Genomic DNA, 24,606 nt, shown 5'->3' with positions numbered 1-24,606 from the left:
TAACAAGCTTTCCTTATCCTTGTATTCACCTCTGTGAACTCTACACTCCTTCTTATTAATGCACAGTATAATTATATGCATTCATATTAAACAGCGAGAGTAACTTTTTATGTGAGCAGGCAAAGGGAGTGTCTTTGGAGCATTGCTGAGACAGGTTCAGTCTGGGGTCTAGTATGTTAAGAAGTATACAATAGTAAGAATAAGATTCTGATTTTTTTTATATAGGACACGAGGAAGGGACTAGTCTTAGAATAATGCATCACAATGCCTAACTTTGTCGTAAAATTCAATGTAAATGGGATAAGTATGATCTGACCATGAAAACATTTTGTTCACTACTGGGCTGCGTCCATTCAGGGGCTCCATCTGTAGGGAGAGCAATGAATTCTAAAATGTAAAGAATTGTTTTTTTAATTCATTTGTGGGAAATGGGCGTTGCTGGCTGGCCAGCATTTATTACCCATCCCTTGTTCAGAGGGTAGTTGAAAGTCAACCACATTGCTGTGCCTCTGGAGTCACATGTAGGCCAGACCAGCTAAGGACAGCAAACCTCCTTCCCTAAAGGACATTAGTGAACTTCCTCTAAGTCTTCTGCTGAGTCTAGTTTTGACTTTCGTTGGTAGCACATGGGGTGTTAAAACCACTGAACACTTCCTGATTTAAAAATATGTTTACCAAACATGCAGGGGCTCTGGTTAGTTTTCAAATTGGGATGTAACGTTTTAATGGAGGAAAACCTGGGCCATAATTCAAATTTCATTTGATTATATCTGAATGGTTACTATGGCAAATGTTATTTCAATTGGGTCACTGCTTTTCTCCACTTCTTTTTACATTGGTACCAATGCTGAAAATCTAAATGCATACTGAGGATAGTTTATACACAAACTCTAAACTTGCTGGAAGCTGGTTAAAACAGCCCAGTACAGCAAGTTTTCTGTACACGATGACAAAGTTCATTAATCATGTGTTGACGCATTCATTGGCTGATGGAACCAGTCACCGTACTACTCGAGCATTACTGATGATTGGTTAAAGCCCATGGCAGGCCAGTGTTTATTTTGAACGTTGCAATCCTTTTTTTTTGTCTGTTTTCCATCTTCATCGGGTAGTTATTTCCACTTGTGGTTTGAACATCTCCATGTCAAGTCACTGATTCCTTTGCCACACCCGACAAGCCTCCTTTTCAATGTTCTGTTTGTGATTCACTTGCATTGCCCAGCATGAGGGGGGCAGGGGTTTTACTTTCAGTGTTGGTTAGAAAGCTAGTTGTTGCAGCACCCGTTGTACTTAGTCCAGCAGTATTCCGACTCCACAAACCCAGCTGAAATGTGCCATGACTGCTGGCTCAAGTCATCGTTTTTGTGTAGGTCTATCAGAGGTCCAAACTCTATGGATGAGCAGCAGTAAAATTGGCAGTTCCGTCTTGTGCTGTTTGCTATGTCACAGAGATAGCTTGTACTCGTTATAGCTGAGTTAAGTGTACATGCACAAATTTCACACAAAGGATTTTTGTTATAAGACAGCATAGCGAGCAATGGAAATTGTATATTCATGATTTGCTGCTCTATGTCCATTAGATAGAAAGATAGAACACAGGTAAGGTCTTAAAACTAGAGGTATTCTTTTAAGATGTTTGGACAATTTAGATTTGTGAATAATATTTATAGGATGCCTTTCACAACCTCATAATGCCCCCAAAACACTTCTTTATTTTACAGAATTTTAAGTGTTATCACTGCTGTAATATAGGAAAATAACTCTGCGATTGATTTCTCCCTTGTTCTGAAGATGATTCAGTTACAGAGAGCTTGGCAAGGTGGATCATTTACTGATTGAGTGCTTGTATATGTTGTAAAGTTTCCACAGTTTAATGTCTATTTCCACTGTTTGAGGCCAGGTGCTACACCAGGTTTAAGAATTGTATGCAGCATTTGAATTTACATACTCTTTTTTTTATTTGAATAGATTTGTGCAATCCGATGATTTAAATATAGCTGCCAGTTTACAGACTTTGAGTCTTGTTTGCTTCTGGTAATTTTCTTTAGAACTGTGTGTTTGTCTATCCCACTCCACGTGTTGCCAATTACTACAGTTTGGGCTTTCTTCCTAATGTTGTTCATTGGTGTCTCCACAGAGCCCAAGGCAAACCAAGAGCTAGAGGTTTTCTTTGGCACATAGTATAAAAATCCTTCAAGGATATCAGACTATTGGGTGAACAATAAACCATTTTGCTACTGGGACATGCACTGGAAACAGTATGGCCTGCCCAGTGAGATCCCCAAACTTCTTGAAGGAGCAAAAAACACCAAGCTGATCAAATACAGAGTTCAAGTTTGTCTTAAAAAAAACTCATCAGATTTATTGTTTAAAAAGTAAAATCATACAGTAGCAAAATTTGAACCAGCAAATACACATAATGCAGTATCTCGGCCTTTCCAAAAAGGAATGAAATATAAACTAATAAGTTCCCCCCTCGGTTACTTTTGACTGGTGCCACTAGTGAAAAATAGGTGATGTATCAGATAAACATCCTGAACTTCGAAGTTACTACCTGTATCATAGCACAGCTGAATAGAAACCTGAAAAATAAAATGCATCAGACCCCAGACTGATGATCTGTCTGTTCTTTGATGTCCAGGTTAGCAGAAAGGAAGATTTATCTTTTAATGTTCTTTCAATCTTTGGTCTACCTGAAGGAAATAATTCTGAGAGATGGTAGAACTTCAAATGTGATTAACTTAAATTAACATTGAACCTTGCCAGGCAAGGGGTGAGCGAGTTCCCCACTCTGTGCCTGAACTATGTCACTCTCGCAACACTTTAAAAAAATGTATATAAGTTGATTGGGCAGGAGGTGCGCTCTTTGCCCAATTAGAGGCACCAAGCACCTCTAGAAAGTGGGAGCTACTTGTCTGGTGCTAATGCCAAAGGCAAGCAGCAGCTGCTGCAGTGACGGGACCAGGAGGCTAAAGTCAATGTAAAGTGGCCATGGGCACAAACTGCGTCATGGTATTTGACCTGGCTCCAGTTTAATCCTCACATTTAACCAAAAAATAGAGAATGGAAGTGAACTTCTTTTTGCCCTTGGTGACCCCAACAGCTGTGCATTAATGTGCACAAACTATTTGGCATTGTCTGGGAGAGATTGCACATAACATTATATTCTGACCAGAATTCTTAAGATCCTTGAGGAGCCATTAATTGGCAGCGAACAGGTTTTCCATTGCTTCTCCCTTCAGCCCCTCTGGCTGCAAACTATCCCGGAGAAAGTGGGAACCTTAGTGCTGTTCTCCAGAATGCAATTTTCAAATTGTGCTCCTACCCATTCCTGTTCCCACCGACAATTTAAAATCTAGCCCAAGAGTTTCCTTAGTTAGATTCAATTCTGGGTAATTTGCATACTTCCTCAGAACTGAAATTTCAGGATTTTTAAGAATGGGAGGGTTGGGAGTATTTTGGGTTACTTATTAAATTGTTCCGAGACAAAGATGTATAATACTTTCCCACAGCTCTCCGGTTAAGACCAAAAAGCTTTTAGTAATCCCAACCGGTTTCTTTCCCTATTCTGTGCCTGGGCCAAGCTACAAAGTGATGTATTGTATATAGGAACTGGAAAAATGATGGGTCCAAAGATCTAACACATCAAGCACATAAGCACCTGTAATATTCACAAACCTTTTCGCTCCTTTGCTATTAGTGGGACATTTGCATTCCCTGTTGAATTTTTTTTCCCCAGTTAACTGTGTCCACCACTTGGTGTAGTGGATTTAGCAGACTGCCCTTTCAGTTATAGGGGCTGGATTTGTATCCAGTCAGAGGGTGGCACAGTGGTTAGCACTGCTGTCTCACAGCACCAGGGACCCAGGGTTCGATTCCTGGCGTGGATGACTGTCTGTCTGTGCGGAGTCTACACGTTCTCCCCATGTCTGTGTGGATTTTCTCCGGGTTCTCCAGTTTCCTCCCACAGTCCGAAAGACATGCTGGTTAGGTGCATTGACCATACTAAATTCTCCCTCAGTGTACCTGAACAGGTGCTGGCGTATGACGACTAGGGGATTTTCACAGTTACTTCACTGCAGTGTTAATGTCAGCCTACTTTTGACACTAATAAAAACTTTAAAAATCCAGAAAGGTATTTTTCTTTAATATTCTTTTCAATCTTTGACCTGTTACTGACGTATTCTCTTTGCTGTAAGCCTTGTTTCTGTCCTCATGATCCTCTGAGACTTGAAGTTTTGTTTTAGTGTGGGTTTTTTTTGTAGTTGAAACGAGGCTTTGTTTTCACAATTGGTGTTATGTTTTGTGATCCTCAGAGACAGCCCATTGTGTCTGCATCGGCCATCAAGCACCTATTTATTCTAATCCCGTTTTACAGCACTTGATCCGTAGCCTTGTATGTTATTGCCTTTCAAGTGCTCACTAAATGCTTAAATATTATGAGGGTCTTTACCTCCACCACCCTTCCAGGCAAAGTTCCAGATTCCCACCATTCTCTGGGAGAAAATGTTTCTCCTCAAATTCCCTCTAAATCTCCTGCCCCTTGCCTTAAAGCTATGCCCCCCCCCAGACCCCCACTCCACCGGTTATTGGTGCTGTGTTTCATGTTGTTCCTAGTTGGAACAGGGGTGCTTTAAGGGATTGATCATGTGACATCCTGATGACGCCATAGGCCATTTGCACAGGCAAACAGGCAGTCTATCCTAACAGCCTGTAGAGTAAGCACCTTTCCAATGAAGCCTTCATTGTTTGTAGCTTCATGGTCTGCAAGCCTATCCTTTAAATAAAAATACCACAATTGACCCATCTGCTAATGGGAAAAGCTTCCTCCGATCTACCCTCTCCATATCACTCATAATTTTATGTACCTCAATCCGGTCCCCCCTCCGCCTTCTCTGCTCTAAGGAAAATAACTCCAGCCTCTCTTCATAGCTGAAACACTCCAATTCAGGCAACATCCTGGTGAATCTTCTCTGCACACCTGCTAGTGCAGTCATGTGTGGTGACCAGAACTGCCCACTACTCTAGCTGTGGCCTAACAAACATTTTATACAGCTCCCTCCCTCTTGTATTCTATGCCTCTGCTGATGAGGCAAGCATTTCATATGCCTTCTAACCATCTTATCTACCTGTTCTGCTGCCTTCAGGGATCTTTAGACATGACCCCAAGGTTCCTCTGGTCCTCTGTACTTCCTAGGGGTCTGATTGTTCACTGTGTATTCCCTTGCCTTGTTAGTCCTCCCAAAATGCATAACCTTGCACTTTTCAGGGTTAAATTCCATTTTGCCACTGTTCTGTCCATCTGACCAGTCCATCTATATCATCCTGTAGTCTAAAGCTTTCTCACCTTGCTATTTTCATGTAATCGGTGAACTTACTGTTCATACCTCCCACATTCATATATTGATCATCAATGTACACTACTAACAACAAGAGATCCAGCACTGACCCCTGTAGAACACCACTGCGCAAAAGTTTCCAGTCACAAAACCGACCTTCAAGTATCACCCTCCGCCTTCTGTTTTCCACTAAGCCAATTTTGGATCCAATTTGCCAAATTGCCCTGGATCCCATGGGCTCTTACCTACTCGATCAAGGTCTCCTATTTGGGACCTTGCCAAAAGTCTTACTGAAGTCCATGTAGACTACATCAGCTGCATTGCCCTCATCGACACACCTAGTCACCTTGGGCGGCACGGTAGCACAGTGGTTAGCACTGCTGCTTCACAGCTCCAGGGTCCCGGGTTCGATTCCCGGCTTGGGTCACTGTCTGTGTGGAGCTTGCACATTCTCCTCGTGTCTGCGTGGGTTTCCTCCGGGTGCTCCGGTTTCCTCCCACAGTCCAAAGATGTGCGGGTTAGGTTGATTGGCCAGGTTAAAAATTGCCCCTTAGAGTCCTGAGATGCGTAGGTTAGAGGGATTAGTGGGTAAATGTGGGGGTAGGGCCTGGGTGGGATTGTGGTCGGTGCAGACTCGATGGGCCGAATGGCCTCCTTCTGCACTGTAGGGTTTCTATGATTTCTATGATGATTACTCAAAATTCAATCAAATTTGTTAGGCACGATCTCTCCATGACAAACATTCCACTTGCAAGAATAGAATACATTGATCTGTGTTGTATTGCATTGCTCCTGTTATTGATAGGAAAATATATAATAGCTGGGACCTGGATGTACCTTTTATAAACACAACATATTTTCCACCTTGTCAGTTTAGATAGCCTACAGAAATCCATGGTTTATCCAGGTATTTTTTTCATGAGGCATTATCTTTATTCAGAACTCTTTCTCTAGACAATGGAATATAAAGTTTATTGCAAAAAATTCTGTATTACACTAATATATAACATGCACGTATTGTGTGCGTGTGTGTAAATGATATTCATTCTTTGGGCCAAGATTCGAACCAACCCAAGGGTTCAGTACTGCTGTTGCTTTACCTGTCAGTCCATGACCAGCAAACTCGTGCTTCAAACATGACGGCAGTTTGTGCAATGCTGCCAATCAGGTTGCAAAGTCAGTGCTTCAGCAGTGAAAGTGTGCGTTCTGCAGCTTCTGACTTGGAAACTCCCTGTGCTGTTCCCAGGCACCTGCCCACTACCTAGTTTCAGCAGTGTCTTTAGCAGAGGTGTGGAAACCCTATGCATGCACTCCTCTCTCTTTCTTTTTCTCACTCTCTCTTTCTTTTTCTCTCTCTTTTTCTCTTTCTTTTTCTCTCTTTTCTCTTTCTTTTTCTCCTTTTTCTCTTTCTTTTTCTCTTCTTTTTCTCTCTCTCTTTTTCTTTCTCTTTCTTTCTTTTTCTTTCTCTTTCTTTCTCTTTCTCTCTCCTTTCTCCTTTCTCTCTCTTTTCTCTCTCTCTTTTCTCTCTCCCCTCTCTCTTTTCTCTCCTTTTCTCTCTCTCTCTTCTCTCTCTCTCTCTCTCTCTTCTCTCTCTCTCTTTCTCTCTCTCTTCCTTCTCCCTCTCTCTTCCTTCTCTCTCTCTCTCTTCCTTCTCTCTCTCTCTTCTCTCTCTCTCTTCCTTCTCTCTCTTTCTCTCTCTCTCCTCTCTCTCTCTTTCTCTTTCTCCCCCTCTCTCTCTTTCTCTTTCTCCCCCTCTTTCTCCCCCTCTTTCTCTCTCTCTTTTCTCTCTCTCTCTTCTCTCTCTCTCTCTTCTCTCTCTCTTCTCTCGCTCTCTTTCTCTCGCTCTCTTTCTCTCTCCTCTTTCTCTCTCCTCTTTCTCTCTCCTCTTTCTCTCTCCTCTTTCTCTCTCCTCTTTCTCTCTCCTCTTTCTCTCTCCTCTCTCTCTCTCCTTCTCTCTCCTTCTCTCTCTCTCCTTCTCTCTCTCTCCTTCTCTCTCTCTCCTTCTCTCTCTCTCCTTCTCTCTCTCTCTCCTTCTCTCTCTCTCCTTCTCTCTCTCTCTCTCCTTCTCTCTCTCTCTCCTTCTCTCTCTCTCTCCTTCTCTCTCTCTCTCCTTCTCTCTCTCTCTCCTTCTCTCTCTCTCCTTCTCTCTCTCTCTCCTTCTCTCTCTCTCTCCTTCTCTCTCTCTCTCCTTCTCTCTCTCTCTCCTTCTCTCTCTCTCTCTCCTTCTCTCTCTCTCTCTCCTTCTCTCTCTCTCTCTCCTTCTCTCTCTCTCTCCTTCTCTCTCTCTCCTTCTCTCTCTTCTCCTTCTCCTTCTTCTCTCTCTCTTTATCCTTCTCTCTCTCTTTCTCCCCCCCTCTCTCTCTCTCTCTCTTTCTCCCCCCCTCTCTCTCTCTCTCTTTCTCTTTCTCCCCCTCTTTCTCTCTCTCTCTCTTTCTCCCCCTCTCTCTCTCTTTCTCCCCCCCCCCCTCTCTCTCTCTTTTCCCCCCCCCCTCTCTCTCTCTCTCTCTCTCTACTGTGTGCTGTCACTTTCTCTTGAAGCAAATCCAATCTAACTCTTGTTTGGTCACTACCTATTGCAGGAGCTTTGGCTGGGTATTCGTTGATTTTCTTCATTACAGTATTTCTGTATGATTTCCAGTTATGCAAATGTTTTGCCTGGTGATATGATGGTTATCAACTCGACATTGAAAATATTGCTACCAGTGGCATAGGTAGGATTTGGGCATCTCCACATCATAGATAGGATTTGACAGTTGCTGCACTAGTTTCTCAGTTCAACTACCAGACTTAGTGATTCAGCTACAAGAGTCTAAATAAGTCTGTCATTGTTCCTTCAGTTCATGATAACACATTAATAGACTTGCCATCACTCCTAGAAATCCAGCTTTTCCCCCTTTCAAAGTGGAACATGTTTTAGAAGGAAATTAACTGAATTAAAAGTTGAAAAATGTCTAATTTTATTCTGCTTTTCAAAGGATGTGGCACAGAATACACAATTTTAAACTTGGCACCAAACAGCTTTCCAATTTAAACCATCCACTTCTTTGCATTCCTAGGGACCTTTAGAGTCTACGCGCACAGGTCCTTGAAGGTGGCAGGACATATTGAGTGGTTAGCAAAGCATTTGGGATCTTGGCCTTCATAAATCTTTAGTTTGATTTATTATTGTCACGTGTTGGGATGCAGTGAAAATTATTGTTTCTTGCGTGCTATACAGACAAAGCATACCATTCATAGAGTTACATAGGGGAGAAGGAAAGGATAGGGTACAGAATATAGTGTTACAGTCGTAGCTGGGGTATAACATTAAGAGTACAGTTTTAAGAGCATAGGATGAGAGTGAAATATTGAATTAGGGAGTATGCTGGGGACAGCTCGCAAGATGTCACCTCACTCAGCGCCATCTTGGATGTGTATGAAGGTATGGGAAGCAGGGAAGTTGTGCTGAATCTTGGTTATGTCAGCAGTTCTGGTCACCACACTTCAAGAAGGATGCAGGGGATCTTTGAGAGGTTCTTAAGAAATCTTAAAAACCCTACAGCACTGAAAGAGGCCATTCGGCCCATCAAGTCTGCACCGACCACAATCCCACCCAGGCCCTACCCCCATATCCCTACATATTTACCCACTAATCCCTCTAACCTACGCATCCCAGGACACAAAGGGCAATTTAGCTTGGCCAATCAACCTAACCCGCACATCTTTGGACTGTGGGAGGAAACCGGAGCACCCGGAGGAAACCCACGCAGACACGAGGAGAATGTGCACAGATGGAATTTTAACGACAATCTTAGGTTAGAGAAGCTGGGTTTATCCTTCTCGGAACAAAGGAAGTTGAAGCGAGATCTGATAGATGTGTGCAATATTATGACAACTCTAGCTTGGGTAAACACATAAAAGCTGTTCCCATTAGTTGGTACAAGGAGAAGGAGGATACAGATTTTAAGATTTTGGGCAAGAGAGGATATGATGAAGAATTTTTTAATGCAGCAAGTGGTAACCAATCCGAAACTTGCTGCCTACGAGGGTGGTGGCAGCAAAGGCAGTTAATGATTTCAAAAGGAAATTGGCCAGGCTCTTGAGGGACCTGCAGATCCAAAGGTATCGAGTGGGAAATGAGATTGACTGAATTGCTGTGCAGGGAGCTAGCATGAACTCAATGGGTGAAAGGCCTCCTGTGTTGCTAGGATTCTGACAAAGGTCCAGAGTAGTGTGTTATATTCCAAAAGGTCAAGTGGTTAAAGATCGAACTGGAGTCAATCTTTACACTTTTTTAATAAGCTTTATTTACAGCAATACACATTAAAAACATTCACCTCCTAATCCAACAACCACAGTTTCATTATTTTCCAGTTGCAGGAACAGAGGTGAATCCCCAGTTACTGTACACCACCTGAACACAATTAAGTACAATTAACATGAAGGATTTACAGGCTAATTAACATTGTGAATGCTCTGTCCATCATCATGATCATCATTATATCCCAGCAGAGAGGGTGGTTAGTCCTTTATGTAGTAGGAAGGTTTTATCACACAAGAAAAGGCCATTTGGCCCTACCAGTCCAGGCTGTTGGTTATGCTGCTTGTATCATCCTACCCTGCTTCATATAACTTTATATAACTTCATATAACTTTGCCAGTGAACGATTGTATTCTTTTCTCCCTTATGTGTTTATCTAGCCTCACCATAAATACATTTCTTATTTGCCTCATGTGGACTGTTAACCTTTATCTTTTTGAGGATTGAGGTACGAGAATCATACTGTAATAACTCCACGGAGGTGAAGGTCCCGTCACTGAGGTTTCTCACACTGTTGCTTCCTGCTTCAGCAGGCAGAGAGACCGACACACCTACTTTAAATACGGAACAAGAGGCTCCCTGATTGGACCATCAACTAGGACTCATCAGGGAACTCTTTTTTTTGTGTAGGCCTCATCAGAGAGTTGATACCCTAGCAGGCCAATCTCATTAGCCTGACTGAAGTCACCACACATCAAGAATGTTGATAGTAATGGGTAGAATTTGGAGTCTGAGCTCCTGATTCCACTTACTGGGCCTGCTTAGAATGGGGTTTAAATCTTGCTCCTTCAGGTTGGGAATGCTACCACTAGGCCAGAGGCTTGTGCACAATGATGTGCCAATGATGAACCCAGAAGGAAAAACAAACAGTTCAGATCAGTATTCTCATTTTCCCATTTTTCTTTCCTTCTGGGAACTCAGCACTGCATTTATTGCCCTATTGTGAGCATGTTTCCCATTTCCTGTCGAATTCTTTCTGGCCTCTGACTGACAGATTGCCCACGAGTTAGGGGAGACTGGCAGTGTACCTCGACCTAATGCCCAGTTGAAATTGGGTGGTGAGTTTTACTGATATTATATGTGGGCAATGCTGGCATGTCAATATTTATTGTTGCCTTTATTTTGAACTGTTGCAGTCCTTGTTGGTGAAGATATTCCCATAATGCTGGGTTGGAGAATCCCCAGGACGTTGAGATGATAAAATGAACAGTGGCGTGTGCCCAAATCATGATGTGTGACTTGGAGAGGGACCCCAAAACCAAGGTGTTCCCACAAGTTTGCCCTTGAAAGCCAGCAGAGGAGAGGAGACTTGTACCTGGGATTTGCTTTGTTTGCAAGTCCCAGGATGGAGTTAGAATTCTAATCTGCTGTTCCCTGTCTCCAGTGATTATGGTGTACTATGTCTGTTTTATTTCCTGCTGTGTATTTCAGGATCTGGAACATAAAACCAACTTGTGGCACAAACCAATCCAGGAACTGCAGAAGCAGATTTCACAGCTGACAGATGAAAACCAACATCTTGTTAACCAGTTGGTTGAGATTCAGTCCCAGGAAGGTAAATCCAATCTCTGCTTACATTCACTCCTTTATCTGTAGTTGCTGTCATTTTCTATCTTATTTATCAGTAACAGTCCTGCTATGGCATCTATGTTTGCAAGGGATTTTTCCAGAATATAAAAGCATAAATTGAAGATCAGTAAAGATTATTTGATCATGTAAAGTGCATTTTGCAAACTCCCTAGGCTGTAGAATTCTGTTCCATCGTGCTATGGAAGCCAGAAGAATTCAAAATAGCGTGGGTGGCACTCCCACGGAACGTGGCTGATCTGATAGTGCCCTTAACTCCCTGCTGGGCTCCCTGTTGAGTGTTTGGGTTCACATGTTCCAGCTAGCCAGCCCCTTTTAAAGGATAGCTACTCAGATCGTAAGGAAGCTGCTACTGTTTCTGCAGAAATTGATATGAAGAGAAGCACCACAAAAATTGGAAGAGGAGGGAAGAGATCTGGCTTTCAGGTTCTCCCATATAGTGTTACTGGCCTATGGCAAGGAGGTTGGCAACAGCAAAGAAGTTCCATTCCTTCTGGGTGTGCATTAGTGTGTATTTTACACATTAAATTTTATATTTTCTAACCTGCCTGATGTCTTGAAGTAGTTTTAAAACTTTATATACCAAGATGAGGTTGCTGTGTGAACCTTGTTGGCTTTGGACCATGTAGCTCATTCCATTTATACCTGCAAAAAAGTCAAGTTTATTTATTAGTCACAAGTGAGGCTTACATTAATGCTGCAATGAAGTTACTGTGAAATTCCCCTAGTCACCTCACTCCCCATGCATCTAACCAGCACGTCTTTCCGACTGTGGAAGGAAACCGGAGCATCCGGAGGAAACCCACGCAGACAAGGGGAGAACGTGCAAACTCCACACAGTGACCCAAGCCGGGAATCGAACCCGCGTCCCTGGCGCTGTGAGGCAGCAGTGCCAGCCACTGTGCCACCGTGCGCATAATAACATGAATGGCCTCTGAAGCCCAATGACCAGAATTGTGCAAAGTGAGCTCTGAACAGTGCTTTACAAAGATGTGTACTGCTGTTTTCTGGTTTTGTATTGTCTTATTTATTTGTGTTTTAGGCTCTCCACTTTGTTTTTCTTCTATTAGATGTTGATTGTGTGGTCAGGCAGAAAAGCTACTTCTAGACCACTGACCATAAAGCTTGAATTGAGAGAATGGTTTCAGGGTTGAGTCTTTAAATTAGTTTCTTCATGTTATTTTTGGTGAATTGCTCTTGCTGTGTTCAGGGACCCTGCATTTGGCAAATCGGAACACGTTCTGAGCATCTGGCCCCATAATAATGAGTAATGGACTTGGGTGATGCAGACGTGCCTGTCCCCCTCCAATTCTGCTTTGCCACCTTGTCCTGTAAAAAAGAGAATGTCAATGATTGCATTAAGCTCTGTTCGGTCCCTGTTACACTGCGCAAGAATATGTGACTTTAGGTTTGGGGAAATTCATCAAGTCGTAACACAGTTTGGGTGTGAAAAATCAGATTTATCCCCCCCACCACCAACAGGCTAAAAGATAGTGCTTCCAGTGATGGGGTGAATGCTGTCTGTACTGTTTGTATTTTGTTTGTGTCAGGAAGTGTCCTTGAGCTGTGACGGAAGTCTTGCCTCTTCCAAATTGGCCAGAAAAGACCAATTGTGAGCTGCTGGAATTTAAACTCTGATCTCCCCAGCTTTTGAGTTGAAAGCTATAACATTGTGGCCACTATGTCCCTGATAACACATTCCTGATGCAATTTTATTGTGTCAAATGTTGTTACGCAGTGAAGAACAGAGAGGCGAACAGGCTGGACAGTTGAATTGGAGTTTGTGACGATGGCAGGATTCTTTACTGTGGTGCACATTATAGTCTACGGTTGAATGTAATAGCACTTGAAGAAATTTGTTCAGACATGGCCTGCCTTCACATGGTGGGAGTTGAGGAGGCAAATTTAAGCGTTGCAAATTGTGAGTAATATTGATACTGTATCTGCCTTCAATCGTATCTATCCATCCTGTCAGGGCTTGGTTGGATCTGACTCGTGCATTCTAAGATTTGAACTACAGTTTTCCAAAACCCGCAGGATCTTATTTGGAGTAAGTTGATCAGAACTCTGTCATGTTTTTGAAGGAAGGACTGACGTGCTGACATTCCCAGCCTTTCTTTTATTAGACAGCCTTTCCAAGAAGGAACGGGAAGTAATGCTAAAGTTAAAAGAAGTCGTTGACCAACAACGGGATGAGATTCGGGCCAAAGGTCATGAGATCTATTGTAAGAATGAAGATGTGGATGCAGTAAGTGACAGACCTCCCTGCTTTGTGACTCATTATAGTTTTGTTACTTTCTGTTTCAGTTCACCCAACCTGAGGAATTGGAAACTAGAAGTTAAAATTTAACCACAGGGGAATGTTTGTTTTTTTCAAAACTTATCTCCTGATGAAAGCATTCAATAAATAATCCTGCTGACATTTATTGAATTTTAATTTCGTATCAGAATCATTTGTCACATTTTAAAAGGGCACTTCATTTTTGTTCACCAACAATGGAAACAACTTGCATTTGTATAGCACCTTAATTAATGGGGGGGGGATGGGGGGGAGGGAAGGAAACAACTGAGGGGAAAATAGGACCCTGAGCCCAATGAGAAAAGGTTAGGAAGGACATCAGAAAGCTTGGTTACAGTGGATTTTACGGAGGTTTTGATGGAGGAGAGAGAGTGAAGAAGCACTGGAGCTATAGTCAGAGGTTTACAGCATGGGAACAGGCCCTTCGGCCCAACTTGTCCATGCCACCCCCTTTTTTTTTTAACCCCTAAGCTAGTCCTAATTGCCCACGTTTGGCCCATATCCCTCTATACCCATTCAGGAAGGCACTGTTACCCATCCAGTATGTGGAACTGAGCCAGCTGAAGCATAACTGTTTTTTTGCCCCAGGCTTAACATCCTTTTTCCACTGATATTTGTGTTCTTTTTCCTTCTCGTCCAATCTGAAATGTTTCCAAGCGGAGGATGAGAGATGATCTGCTTGTAGGTCTTTTTTTTTTGGCTCTTAATTAGTGCAAGGAGCTGTGCTGAGGTGTGTTTTTTAACTCTGCATTCTTGGGGAAGTTTGTTGTCTTGGGTATCATTTTGAGGACACACAAATGATGAAGTGTGCCTGGGAATTTGTACTGCACTGTTAGTGTGTAATTATAATGTGGAGATGCCGGCGTTGGACTGGGGTAAACACAGTAAGAAGTCTAACAACACCAGGTTAAAGTCTAACAGGCTTAATTGGTAGCAAATGCCACTAGCCTTTGGAGTGTGCTGCTCCTTTATCAAGTGGAGTGGGAGATGTGCTCACAAACAGGGAATACAGAGACACAAACTCAATTTACAGAATAATGATTGGAATGCTAATCAAGCTAATCAATGCTAATACAGCTAATCAAGTCTTAAAGGTACAGACAATGTGAGTGGAGAGAGCATTAAGCACAGGTTAAAGAGATGTGTATTGTCTCCAGACAGGGCAGCTACTGAGATTTTGCAAGCCCAGGCAAGTCACGGGGGTTACAGATAGTGTGACATGAACCCAAGATCCCGGTTGAGGCCGTCCTCATGTGTGCGGAACTTGGCTATCCATTTCTGCTCAGCGACCCTGCGGTGTCGTGAAGGCGGCTGATCTTGGGTTCATGTCACACTATCTGCAACCCCCACAACTTGCCTGGACTTGTAAAATCTCACTAGCTGTCCTGTCTGGAGACAATACACATCTCTTTAACCTGTGCTTAATGCTCCCTCCACTCACATTGTCTGTACCTTTAAGACTTGATTGGCTGTATTAGCATTCCAATCATTATTCTGTAAATTGAGTTTGTGTTTCTGTATGCCCTGTTTGTGAGCACATCTCCCACTCCACCTGATAAAGGAGCAGCACGCTTCGAAAGCTAGTGGCATTGGCTACCAAATAAACCTGTTGGACTTTAACCTGGTGTTGTTAGGCTTCTTACAGTGTGTAATTAAACAGCCCTCTTTTTGGGGGGTTTTAATTAAAATCTTTTGGATCAACTGAATTAATATTCAAACAGGCCTTCAGAAGCTGAAGTCTAGACCTATTTGCACCCAAGCTCCACTGAAAGAAAAATTCAATTTGCATTCCACAGATAGTTTAGTTTTAGTTCTGAACCAGTTAGTTCAGCCTCCATGACCGGGATAGATGAGGTCAAATGACCAATATAAGCTGCTTGAATCAATGGTCCCTTTTAGAATAATTGTTACATCATGTCTTAAAAAATGTAACCGAAAATTGCATTACTTTTATTTTGGGTAATTGGAAAAGTCAAAAGGGCCTCAGATTTAAAAGGGTGTGTTCCTGTTGAGCTAATACCAGATATTTAGTGCATGGCTAGTTGGTGCTTTCTTGCATCTATTCTGAACACGTCCAAACAGCTGCTTTGTTGCTACTCATGATGTGGAGATGCCGGCGTTGGACTGGGGTAAACACAGTAAGAGTTTTAACAACAACAGGTTAAAGTCCAACAGGTTTATTTGGTAGCAAATACCATTAGCTTTCGGAGCGCTGCTCCTTTGTCAGATGGAGTGGAAATCTGCTCTCAAACAGGGCACAGAGACACAAAATCAAGTTAGCAGCGCTCCGAAAGCTATTGGTATTTGCTACCAAATAAACCTGTTGGACTTTAACCTGGTGTTGTTAAAACTCTTACTGTTGTTGCTACTCCTCAGTTTCCCTACATGATCTGATTGAATGGTACGGAGCAGGCTCGAAGGGCTGAATTTGCCTACTTCTGCTCCTAATTCCTGTGTTCCCATGTTTATAGCACTCATTTTGTGATTCAATGGCAAATAGACCTTCTTCCTAAACTTCAGCATGGTCCCTCCCCCACCCCACAATACTTGTGCTCCAAAGGTTTAGTGACTCACACACAGTAATTAAGGTTTTGGGCACACTGTGGCGCCAAGAAGTGAGCACGCTATAATTTTGACCTACCCTACGGCCATAAATAGTAAACCTACAGAACACCACAGATAAAATATCCCACTGGGAGTTAGTAACATGCGGATACATGGCTGTCTGTGATCATTGAGAATCACATTGACAGTGTATGTCCCCCTATATTATTATAGAACACTATTAAGGCATTTTAAGATTACTGCATCATGCCCCACAGTCTCTGTTATGGTGAATGATGTGGTTTTGCTGCTCAAAAGGCCACCTAGAATTTGGGTACAGCCATGAGTCTATGGGCAACAGTGATTGAAAAGCTCTGCTATTTGTCCTTGGTGCAATTTATTAATACAGCGAGCTGCTGAGAGATCAAAAATACTTAGAACAAAAATCACACATAGAATAAGTGAAAGGAGGTGTAAAGTCAAGATGTCTGTGATGTGAGCGAGACATTGTCTTTGGGACTCTACAATTACTTAGAATGAGGTAGACACAAGTTATTGTATAGAAATCTCCAAGAGTCAATGATCAGGTAAGTTGGTCTCTTAGGCTAGGGTAAAGTCAATCATCAGGTTTAACTGAGGCATTGCCTGATGCAATTTTCCAAAGCGAGATCTTGACCTTTTGGTTAAGATGAAGCGTTAGGTCAAGCCCAGGATGGGGTGCAGTGCCTCAACTTGTCAGCTTGGATCTTAGGGGACCATGAATTTGAACTTGGTTTTATGGATGGAATAAAAATCCCCAGAGCGAACGTATTCCCGATACTCTAACCAAACACATTTCAGTTTTTCTCATAGCCTTTTGCACTGTGTGATACCCCTCAGCACAACCAGTGAAGATTTGCATTTGTATAGCACCTTTCATGATGTCAGTGAAGTACCTATTTTGAAGTGTATTTGCTGATGAAGTGTGCAGAAATGAAGCAGCCAATTTGCTCAGAGCAAGGTCCCACAAACTAATGTTATTCCAACTGGATAATCTGATTTTAGGGGTTGAGGGAACCTATTGGCCAGGATACTCGGGAGAGAACTTCCCTGCTCTTGAAAATGGGTACTTTGGGAAGGAACATTGTTTGACTTCGTGGGGCAGTTTGGAGGCGGAATGCCATATGATGAAATGTCCAGGAATACATCCGGTCTCTACAACCGTATTTGAGAGAGGTGGGGGAGGGGGGGTATGGGGCAGGATGGAGAACGTTAATAAATACTGCCTTATGTTGTAATTACTTTTTGACGCTGCGAGCCTCTGCAAAATGCATTAACAGAAACAAAAGTGCAACCTGTTGATCTGACTGTTACAGATTGTTTTGTTCCAGCTTCAGCAGCAGTTGGATCGACTTCTAAAGGTTAACAATGATCTGCGGCATAAAATAAATGTGGTTCAAACCCAGCTGAGAAATGTGCTGGAGAAGAAGGCAGAACTGGAAGTCACGGTGCAGGAAAAGGACAAAGAAATTGACAGGCTGCAGTCCAACCTGGCTGATGTCAAGGCAGAAAAAGGCACTGACGGCAAGGTATTTTAATTTTGGGGAGGGGGTTGCAATTTCTGCCTCCGAAGTCAGAAGGTCTGGGTTCCAATCCCTACTTCAAAAATCAGTGTAAAACATCTCTGCAAATGTGTCAAGTAATTATTGTGTTACAATTTCTAAGGTGAAAAGGGAAGACACTTAGGCTGTCACCAGTCTATTGCTTGAGGGGCACCATTCCACATTAAGCGTGGCTGACCAGGAGTCTCTCCTGCTCTTACTGCCAGCCATTGGCATGTTTGGAAGGACTTGCAGGTTGAAACACTCAACCTGTTTGGCCGTGTTATGAACGCACCTCCCTTGGCCATCAAGTTCTAGGGTGGGACTCAAACCTGGAACTTCTGGTTCAGAGGCAGAGACGTTATCCACTACCCGCAAGAATTCCTAGAACAATAGTACAGACATATTACTTGCACAACTGGAAAAGGCAGTATTTGACACACCCAGATTAGATTAGTATCAAAGCATTATTTTTTAATAAACTGGGACATCTTAATTTCAGAGGGGAAAGATAAAAGTGGTCAATCCAGATCCTAACCAATGGGGGATCTGAATGGACCCAATGCATATTAACTGGTTCCTATCCTATACCTCTGAGAAGGGGTTGAATGGCTCCCTTCTTTCCCCCTCCTTGTTTGACTGCAACAGATTTTTGAATATTAGCCAACTTAATGAGAAGTGAACTGTTTATGATGCACTGTGATGAAAGCACAAATTGAACAGGTTTTCTTTAACTATAGCAAAGAAAGAGATTAACTTTATTATGCTTAAACCAATCTAAATCAAATAACATACATTCTGACTTACTTTCCCTCTCTCGTGCATGTATATGCACACAGGTTACAGGGTGAGGAACAGTGGGTTAGTCAAACTAGAGTCTATAAAAATAAAAGGAATCTACAGTCTATAGTTTGACTCTGCTGGCTTCAGTCTGGATTTGGTGGCCTTGTGATTTTTCCTTTGGTGATCCCAATGCTTCCATTTAAATACATAGACAGTGATTTGATTATTCTCCTGGTGTTGGGTTGAATTATATTACTTCTCTGTCTGCTGCAGGGGCAGGGATGTCCCTGGATAGTCATGGTCAGCAAACAGGGTTCAAGATTGTAAGGTGGGTTGGAGAGAGAGAGGAAGGTGGGACCCCACTTGGGTGTCCTGTGATCAGTGTCGCAGCTGCCTGTCCTCTTGCAGAGAAAGCAGAAGTTTAAACAAACCAATGTTAGGCTTATCACATGAATGTCACCAATAGTTCAAACGTGGTTCTGACTAGTGTATTTCCCCTTTTAACTTGATGAGTTCACGTCTGGGAACTTGTTCTTAAATATCCCAGGCGATTGTCCCCATTAGCAAGACATCAAAGCACAGCATAGATGATTCGCTTGTATTCTGCTGAGGCCATTGTCCTTGATGGGGCTTTTCTGACGCAGTGGGGTAAATCTTCAGGTACCGCCCATCATGGGAATCGTAGTGGACAAGAGGTGAACCATGGAAAGGTCCATTGACCTCGGGTGGGATTTTTCCGGTTTCAGAGTGAGCGGGCTGGAAAATCCCACCCAGTATCTTCATCTGATTGCTTGCAATGTGGAAGGTACAGTGATTATGTTCGGGTAGCACTCTTTGTTGCAAGCTCCAATCATCTTTTTAGTCTGTGTTTTAAATAGTCTCTGAAAGTTCAGGTTGGTTTTCCAACAGGTGGATTAAAAATCACTATTTGGCATAAAGCCCGATTTCTTGAGGCACTGTTTATAAGATAAAAATCAAGAGGAGGTGGCTGCCGCATCTGAAATCCAAATGAAACCGAGAGAACATTCAGCATGTTTTCTTCGAGGTTTTGTTGTACTTGGATAACTCTCTGTAGACTTTGAATGTCTTTAACCCTTTCTTCTCTTTAAAGAACACAGACACACCAACAATCGACATGACGGACAAAATCATAATCGATGTGAAAGACCCAAACCGGCCCTATTTTACAAAGCAAGAAATGCGACAGATTCTGCAAGAGCGCAACGAACTAAAGGCTAACTTGTTCTTGGTGCAGGAGGAACTGGCTTACTATCAGAGGTGAGCATGTATCGTGCGGCATACAAAAAGGTTCAGGTGGCGATGTGTGCTTTTGTTTATTCATTCGTGGGACATGGGCATCGCTGGCTGGCCAGCGTTTATTGTCCATCCCTAGCTGCCCTTGAGAAGGTGATGGTGAGCTGCCTTCTTGAATCGCTGCAGCCCACGTGCTGTGGGCCGACCCACAATGCCGTTAGGGAGGGAATTCCAGGACTTTGACCCCAGCAACTGCGAAGGAACAGCGATATATTTCCAAGTCAGGACGATGGGTGGCTTGGAGGGGAACTTGCAGGTGGTGGTGTTCCCATGTATCTGTTGTCCATGTCCTTCTTGATGAAAGTGGTTGTGGGTTTGGAAGGTGCTGTCTAAGGAACCTTGGTGAATTGCTGCAGTGCATCTTGTAGATCGTGCACACTGCTGCTTTGTGATGCTTGTGCACCACCACCCCATCAAGCTCAAAGATGTATAAATGAATTGCAGAATCATCCTAACTCTGTAATCAGACGATTGCAATCTAAAATGCATATTCAGCACTCCTTACAGTTTGTAAGGGTTAATGCAGTTTAATTCTTGATACTTTCTTGAAGTGCAGAACACTGAAATGAAGCGTAAAGTGCAATGGACACTTAGCAGGTCTGTTTTCCTGTTGCAGGGAGATTCTCAACGATGAGAAGTGCCCGGTGATTTTCATGGAAGCGATCAAGACTGCGATTAAGAAGCAGAGGAAGAAGGTGAAGGCGAAAATGTTGGGCATACAAGAGAACATGTGCAGCAGGTGAGCACCTTGGTTTGAAAAGATCTTCAGAAGAGAGACAGATCTGAAACTCTGCACCTACTCTGCCTCCATTTTCGCCTTTCAAACCTCATCTTGTGACCACATTTTCCTCATTTTATATCCGAGGCCACTTTCTTTTTTTCAATTGTGATCATCTTGACCTCTTCTCCACCCTCCAGCCTGCAGCGCAGTTTTCCTTAGCAACTGACACCTGGATAGTGTGGGCTAAAAGTTCTTCTTGCAAGAATGGGAACCACATACAATTCCCATACCCACCACTCTAACTCATTCAGATTGACCTTTTTTTAAAAATAGACATGGCTATTTTACATTTTAAATGGAGAGGTGGAATTTATTGTGTGTGGCCTCACGTCAGTCTTCATCATTTGATTTTGTTGGGCGGCACAGTGGTTAGTATTGCTACCTCACAGCGACAGGAACCTGGGTTCGATTCCCAGCTTGGGTTACTGTTTGTGTGGAGTTTGCATGTTCTCCCTGTGTCTGAGTGGGTTTCCTCCCACACTCCAAAGATGTGTGGGTTAGGTGGATTGGCCATGCTAAATTGCCCCTTAGTGTTAGGGGAACTAGCTAGGGTAAATGTATAGGGTTATGGGGAAAGGGCCTGGGTGGGATTGTGGTCAGTGCAGACTCGATGGGCCGAATGGCCCCCTTCTGCACTGTAGGATTCTCGGAGAGATTTGCTACTGATATTTCAATCAGCATACTTCTGGTCCGGCCCTGAAACTGGTACTTGCTGCCTGGCTAGTTTGCCACCCATCTCTTATTCTAGTCGAATTTTGTTTTCATTTTCTTTAATCTAACTGCTTCCTCCAGAGGACAAAATGATCAGCCCTGGGAAGATTGGGTTAGAACTCCACACACTCACATGAACAATAAGATCTGCCAACACTGTACTAATGAGGCCAAGATAATTATTAAAAATGGTGCACAGCACTTTAGAAAAAAGACTTCTTTGAAACCTCAAGTGCAAATTTGATGTCAGTGACGATTACCAAATTACATGGAACTTCATAGAATTTTAAAGCACAGAAACTGGACATTATGCTGGTGTTCATCCTCTGCACAGGCCTCCTCCTCCTCCATTTACTTCATCCCACCTATAACTATATCCTTCGCTTCCTTTCTCACTTGTTCTTTGTCTGGGCATGTCGACCACTCCCTTTTTCACTTGTGCTTATCTACCTTCCCCTTACACTGGGCATGCCAACTACCAACTACAACTACCCTGTGGTAGTGAGTTCCACATTTCCACCACGCAAAATAAAGAAGTTTGGCCTGAATTTCTTACTGTGTTTTTAAAAAAAAATTAAGAACTATCTTATGTTAGTGGTCCCTAATTTTGGATTTCCCGTAAGGGGAATTCCATTTGGAGTTGTTGATGTAGGTTTCATGTTTTGTTTTGGATTTGGCAAAAGTGGCACCCTCGCAGCCGTGCAGGAAGAGCTGAAATAGGCACCAATTTTAATTCTCCATTATTAGTACGTGCTGGAGAGGTGCGCCATCTATTGAACCAATATTGAACCAATATTTCTCTTCGGTGTTCACGCAAGGGGACATGAATATAGCTGAGGAGGACACTGGGTTGCAAGGGAGTAGAATAGACAGTATTACAGTTGATAAGGAGGATGTGCAGGATATTCTGGAGGGTCTGAAAATAGATAAATCCCCTGGTCCGGATGGGATTTATCCAAGGATTCTCTGGGAGGCAAGAGTAGTGGTTGCAGAGCCTCTGGCTCTGATCTTCAGGTCGTCGTTGGCCTCTGGTATAGTACCAGAAGATTGGAGGTTAGCGAATGTTGTCCCATTGTTTAAGAAGGGGAACAGAGACTTCCCCGGGAATTATAGACCGGTGAGTCTCACTTCTGTTGTCGGCAAGATGTTGGAAAAAATTATAAGGGATAGGATTTATAGTTATTTGGAGAGTAATGAATTGATAGGTGATAGTCAGCATGGTTTTGTGGCAGGTAGGTCGTGCCTTACTAACCTTATTGAGTTTTTTGAGAAAGTGACCAAGGAGGTGGATGGGGGCAAGGCAGTGGACGTGGTATATATGGATTTTAGTAAGGCGTTTGATAAGGTTCACCATGGTAGGCTTCTGCAGAAAATGCAGATGTATGGGATTGGGGGTGATCTAGGAAATTGGATCAGGAATTGGCTAGCGGATAGGAAACAGAGGGTGGTGGTTGATAGTAAATATTCATCATGGAGTGCGGTTACAAGTGGTGTACCTCAGGGATCTGTTTTGGGGCCACTGCTGTTTGTAATATTTATTAATGATCTGGATGAGGGTATAGTTGGGTGGATTAGCAAATTTGCTGATGACACCAAAGTCGGTGGTGTGGTAGACAGTGAGGAAGGGTGTCGTAGTTTGCAGGAAGACTTAGACAGGTTGCAAAGTTGGGCCGAGAGGTGGCGGATGGAGTTTAATGCGGAGAAGTGTGAGGTAATTCACTTTGGTGGGAATAACAGATGTGTTGAGTATAGGGCTAACGGGAGGACTTTGAATAGTGTGGAGGAGCAGAGGGATCTAGGTGTATGTGTGCATAGATCCCTGAAAGTTGGGAATCAAGTAGATAAGGTTGTTAAGAAGGCATATGGTGTCTTGGCGTTTATTGGTAGGGGGATTGAATTTAGGAGTCGTAGCGTTATGTTGCAACTGTACACAACTCTGGTGCGGCCGCACTTGGAGTACTGTGTGCAGTTCTGGTCCCCACATTACAGGAAGGATGTGGAGGCTTTGGAGAGGGTGCAGAGGAGGTTTACCAGGATGTTGCCTGGTATGGAGGGGAGATCCTATGAGGAGAGGCTGAGGGATTTGGGATTGTTTTCGCTGGAAAGGCGGTGGCTAAGAGGGGATCTTATTGAAACATATAAGATGATTAGAGGTTTAGATAGGGTGGATAGTGATAGCCTTTTTCCTCTGATGGAGAAATCCAGCACGAGGGGGCATGGCTTTAAATTGAGGGGGTTAGTTATAGAACCGATGTCAGGGGTAGGTTCTTTACCCAGAGGGTGGTGAGGGATTGGAATGCCCTGCCAGCATCAGTAGTAAATGCGCCTAGTTTGGGGGCGTTTAAGAGATCCGTAGATAGGTTCATGGACGAAAAGAAATTGGTTTAGGTTGGAGGGTCACAGTTTTTTTTTAACTGGTCGGTGCAACATCGTGGGCCGAAGGGCCTGTTCTGCGCTGTAATGTTCTATGTTCTATGTTCTATCTGGTGGCTCAGCTGAAAACTGGGGCAACCTACCCAGCAAAACTGCAGTGCTCGTTTAAATTTTGCCCCTCCATATTGCAGGTGGGGAAAATTTGTGACTTTGTGTTTTTCATATATTTGAATACAAATTAAAGAATGTCAGTTTGTAACAGGTCACGTTAATTATCTTTTCGTACTGACTCTTTGTAACTCACATTCACGATCATCGCTGTGCATTTTCAGAGATGTTATGATACAGCAAATCTCTCGGGGCTCCTACACCTCCTTTGTATGTGTGGCTTTTGGATGTTTTACTTTGCAGAAGTAAGTTGAGTTCTCAAAGCAGCAAGAAAATGCCAAATTTGACCTGGAGCTCTTTCACAATATTTATCTGCCATGAAATGATGTAACAAAGGGCAAAATGTTGCTCCTTTGGGAGAGGTCCAATAATACAATGACCAGGGGGTTTTGTTTTTAGGTGCAGTGGGTAATCTGGGTGACAATTGTGCCAGGTTTTGAATTTTTTTGCTCAATTTTCTGTTCAAACGAATTGACATTTTGGTAACTTAAATTCCATCACAAACCAGTGTAATCAGGCAATGTTGTAGAACACATCTTAAGGAATTATTATTTTTTTATTGATTATATTTGAGTGGCAATCCAGTACAGTTTGACCAAACCTATTTTCACCTGTACTAATCAGCCCAGTGAGATTTTCAAAACCATAGAGAATTGTTTACTGGTTATAATGGTGTTACAGTTAAATCATTGAATAATATTTGAATGCTTTGAAAATATACTTATTAATGTTCTTGCACCCAAAGAATCTTAGCCCGAGTCCTTTCGAATGAGCAGAAATGTGCAAATGGTGATTTTAAAAAAAAATTGTTTCTGGTATGTGGTCGT

The 24,606-nt window shown here is 42.9% G+C and overlaps 1 protein-coding gene across 3 annotated transcripts in view; it reads left to right on the top strand.

Annotated features, from left to right (window-relative positions):
* rilp (Rab interacting lysosomal protein) overlaps positions 1-24,606 on the top strand; it is a 42,561-nt gene that overhangs the window by 5,906 nt on the left and 12,049 nt on the right. For 2 of the 3 annotated variants that reach the window (XM_078224924.1, XM_078224925.1), the window contains exons 2-6: positions 11,071-11,194; positions 13,353-13,474; positions 17,440-17,637; positions 19,544-19,710; positions 20,363-20,485. In XM_078224924.1, the coding sequence (XP_078081050.1) occupies positions 11,071-11,194; positions 13,353-13,474; positions 17,440-17,637; positions 19,544-19,710; positions 20,363-20,485 (734 nt within the window). Of the gene's footprint in view, positions 1-11,070; positions 11,195-13,352; positions 13,475-17,424; positions 17,638-19,543; positions 19,711-20,362; positions 20,486-24,606 lie in introns of all 3 variants that reach the window. The other variant, XM_078224923.1, reaches the window with a different exon arrangement.

Source organism: Mustelus asterias, chromosome 12 (genome assembly GCF_964213995.1).
Source record: "Mustelus asterias chromosome 12, sMusAst1.hap1.1, whole genome shotgun sequence".
Classification (NCBI taxonomy): Eukaryota; Metazoa; Chordata; class Chondrichthyes; order Carcharhiniformes; family Triakidae; genus Mustelus; species Mustelus asterias.
This window is presented reverse-complemented; position numbering and strand designations above follow the sequence as displayed.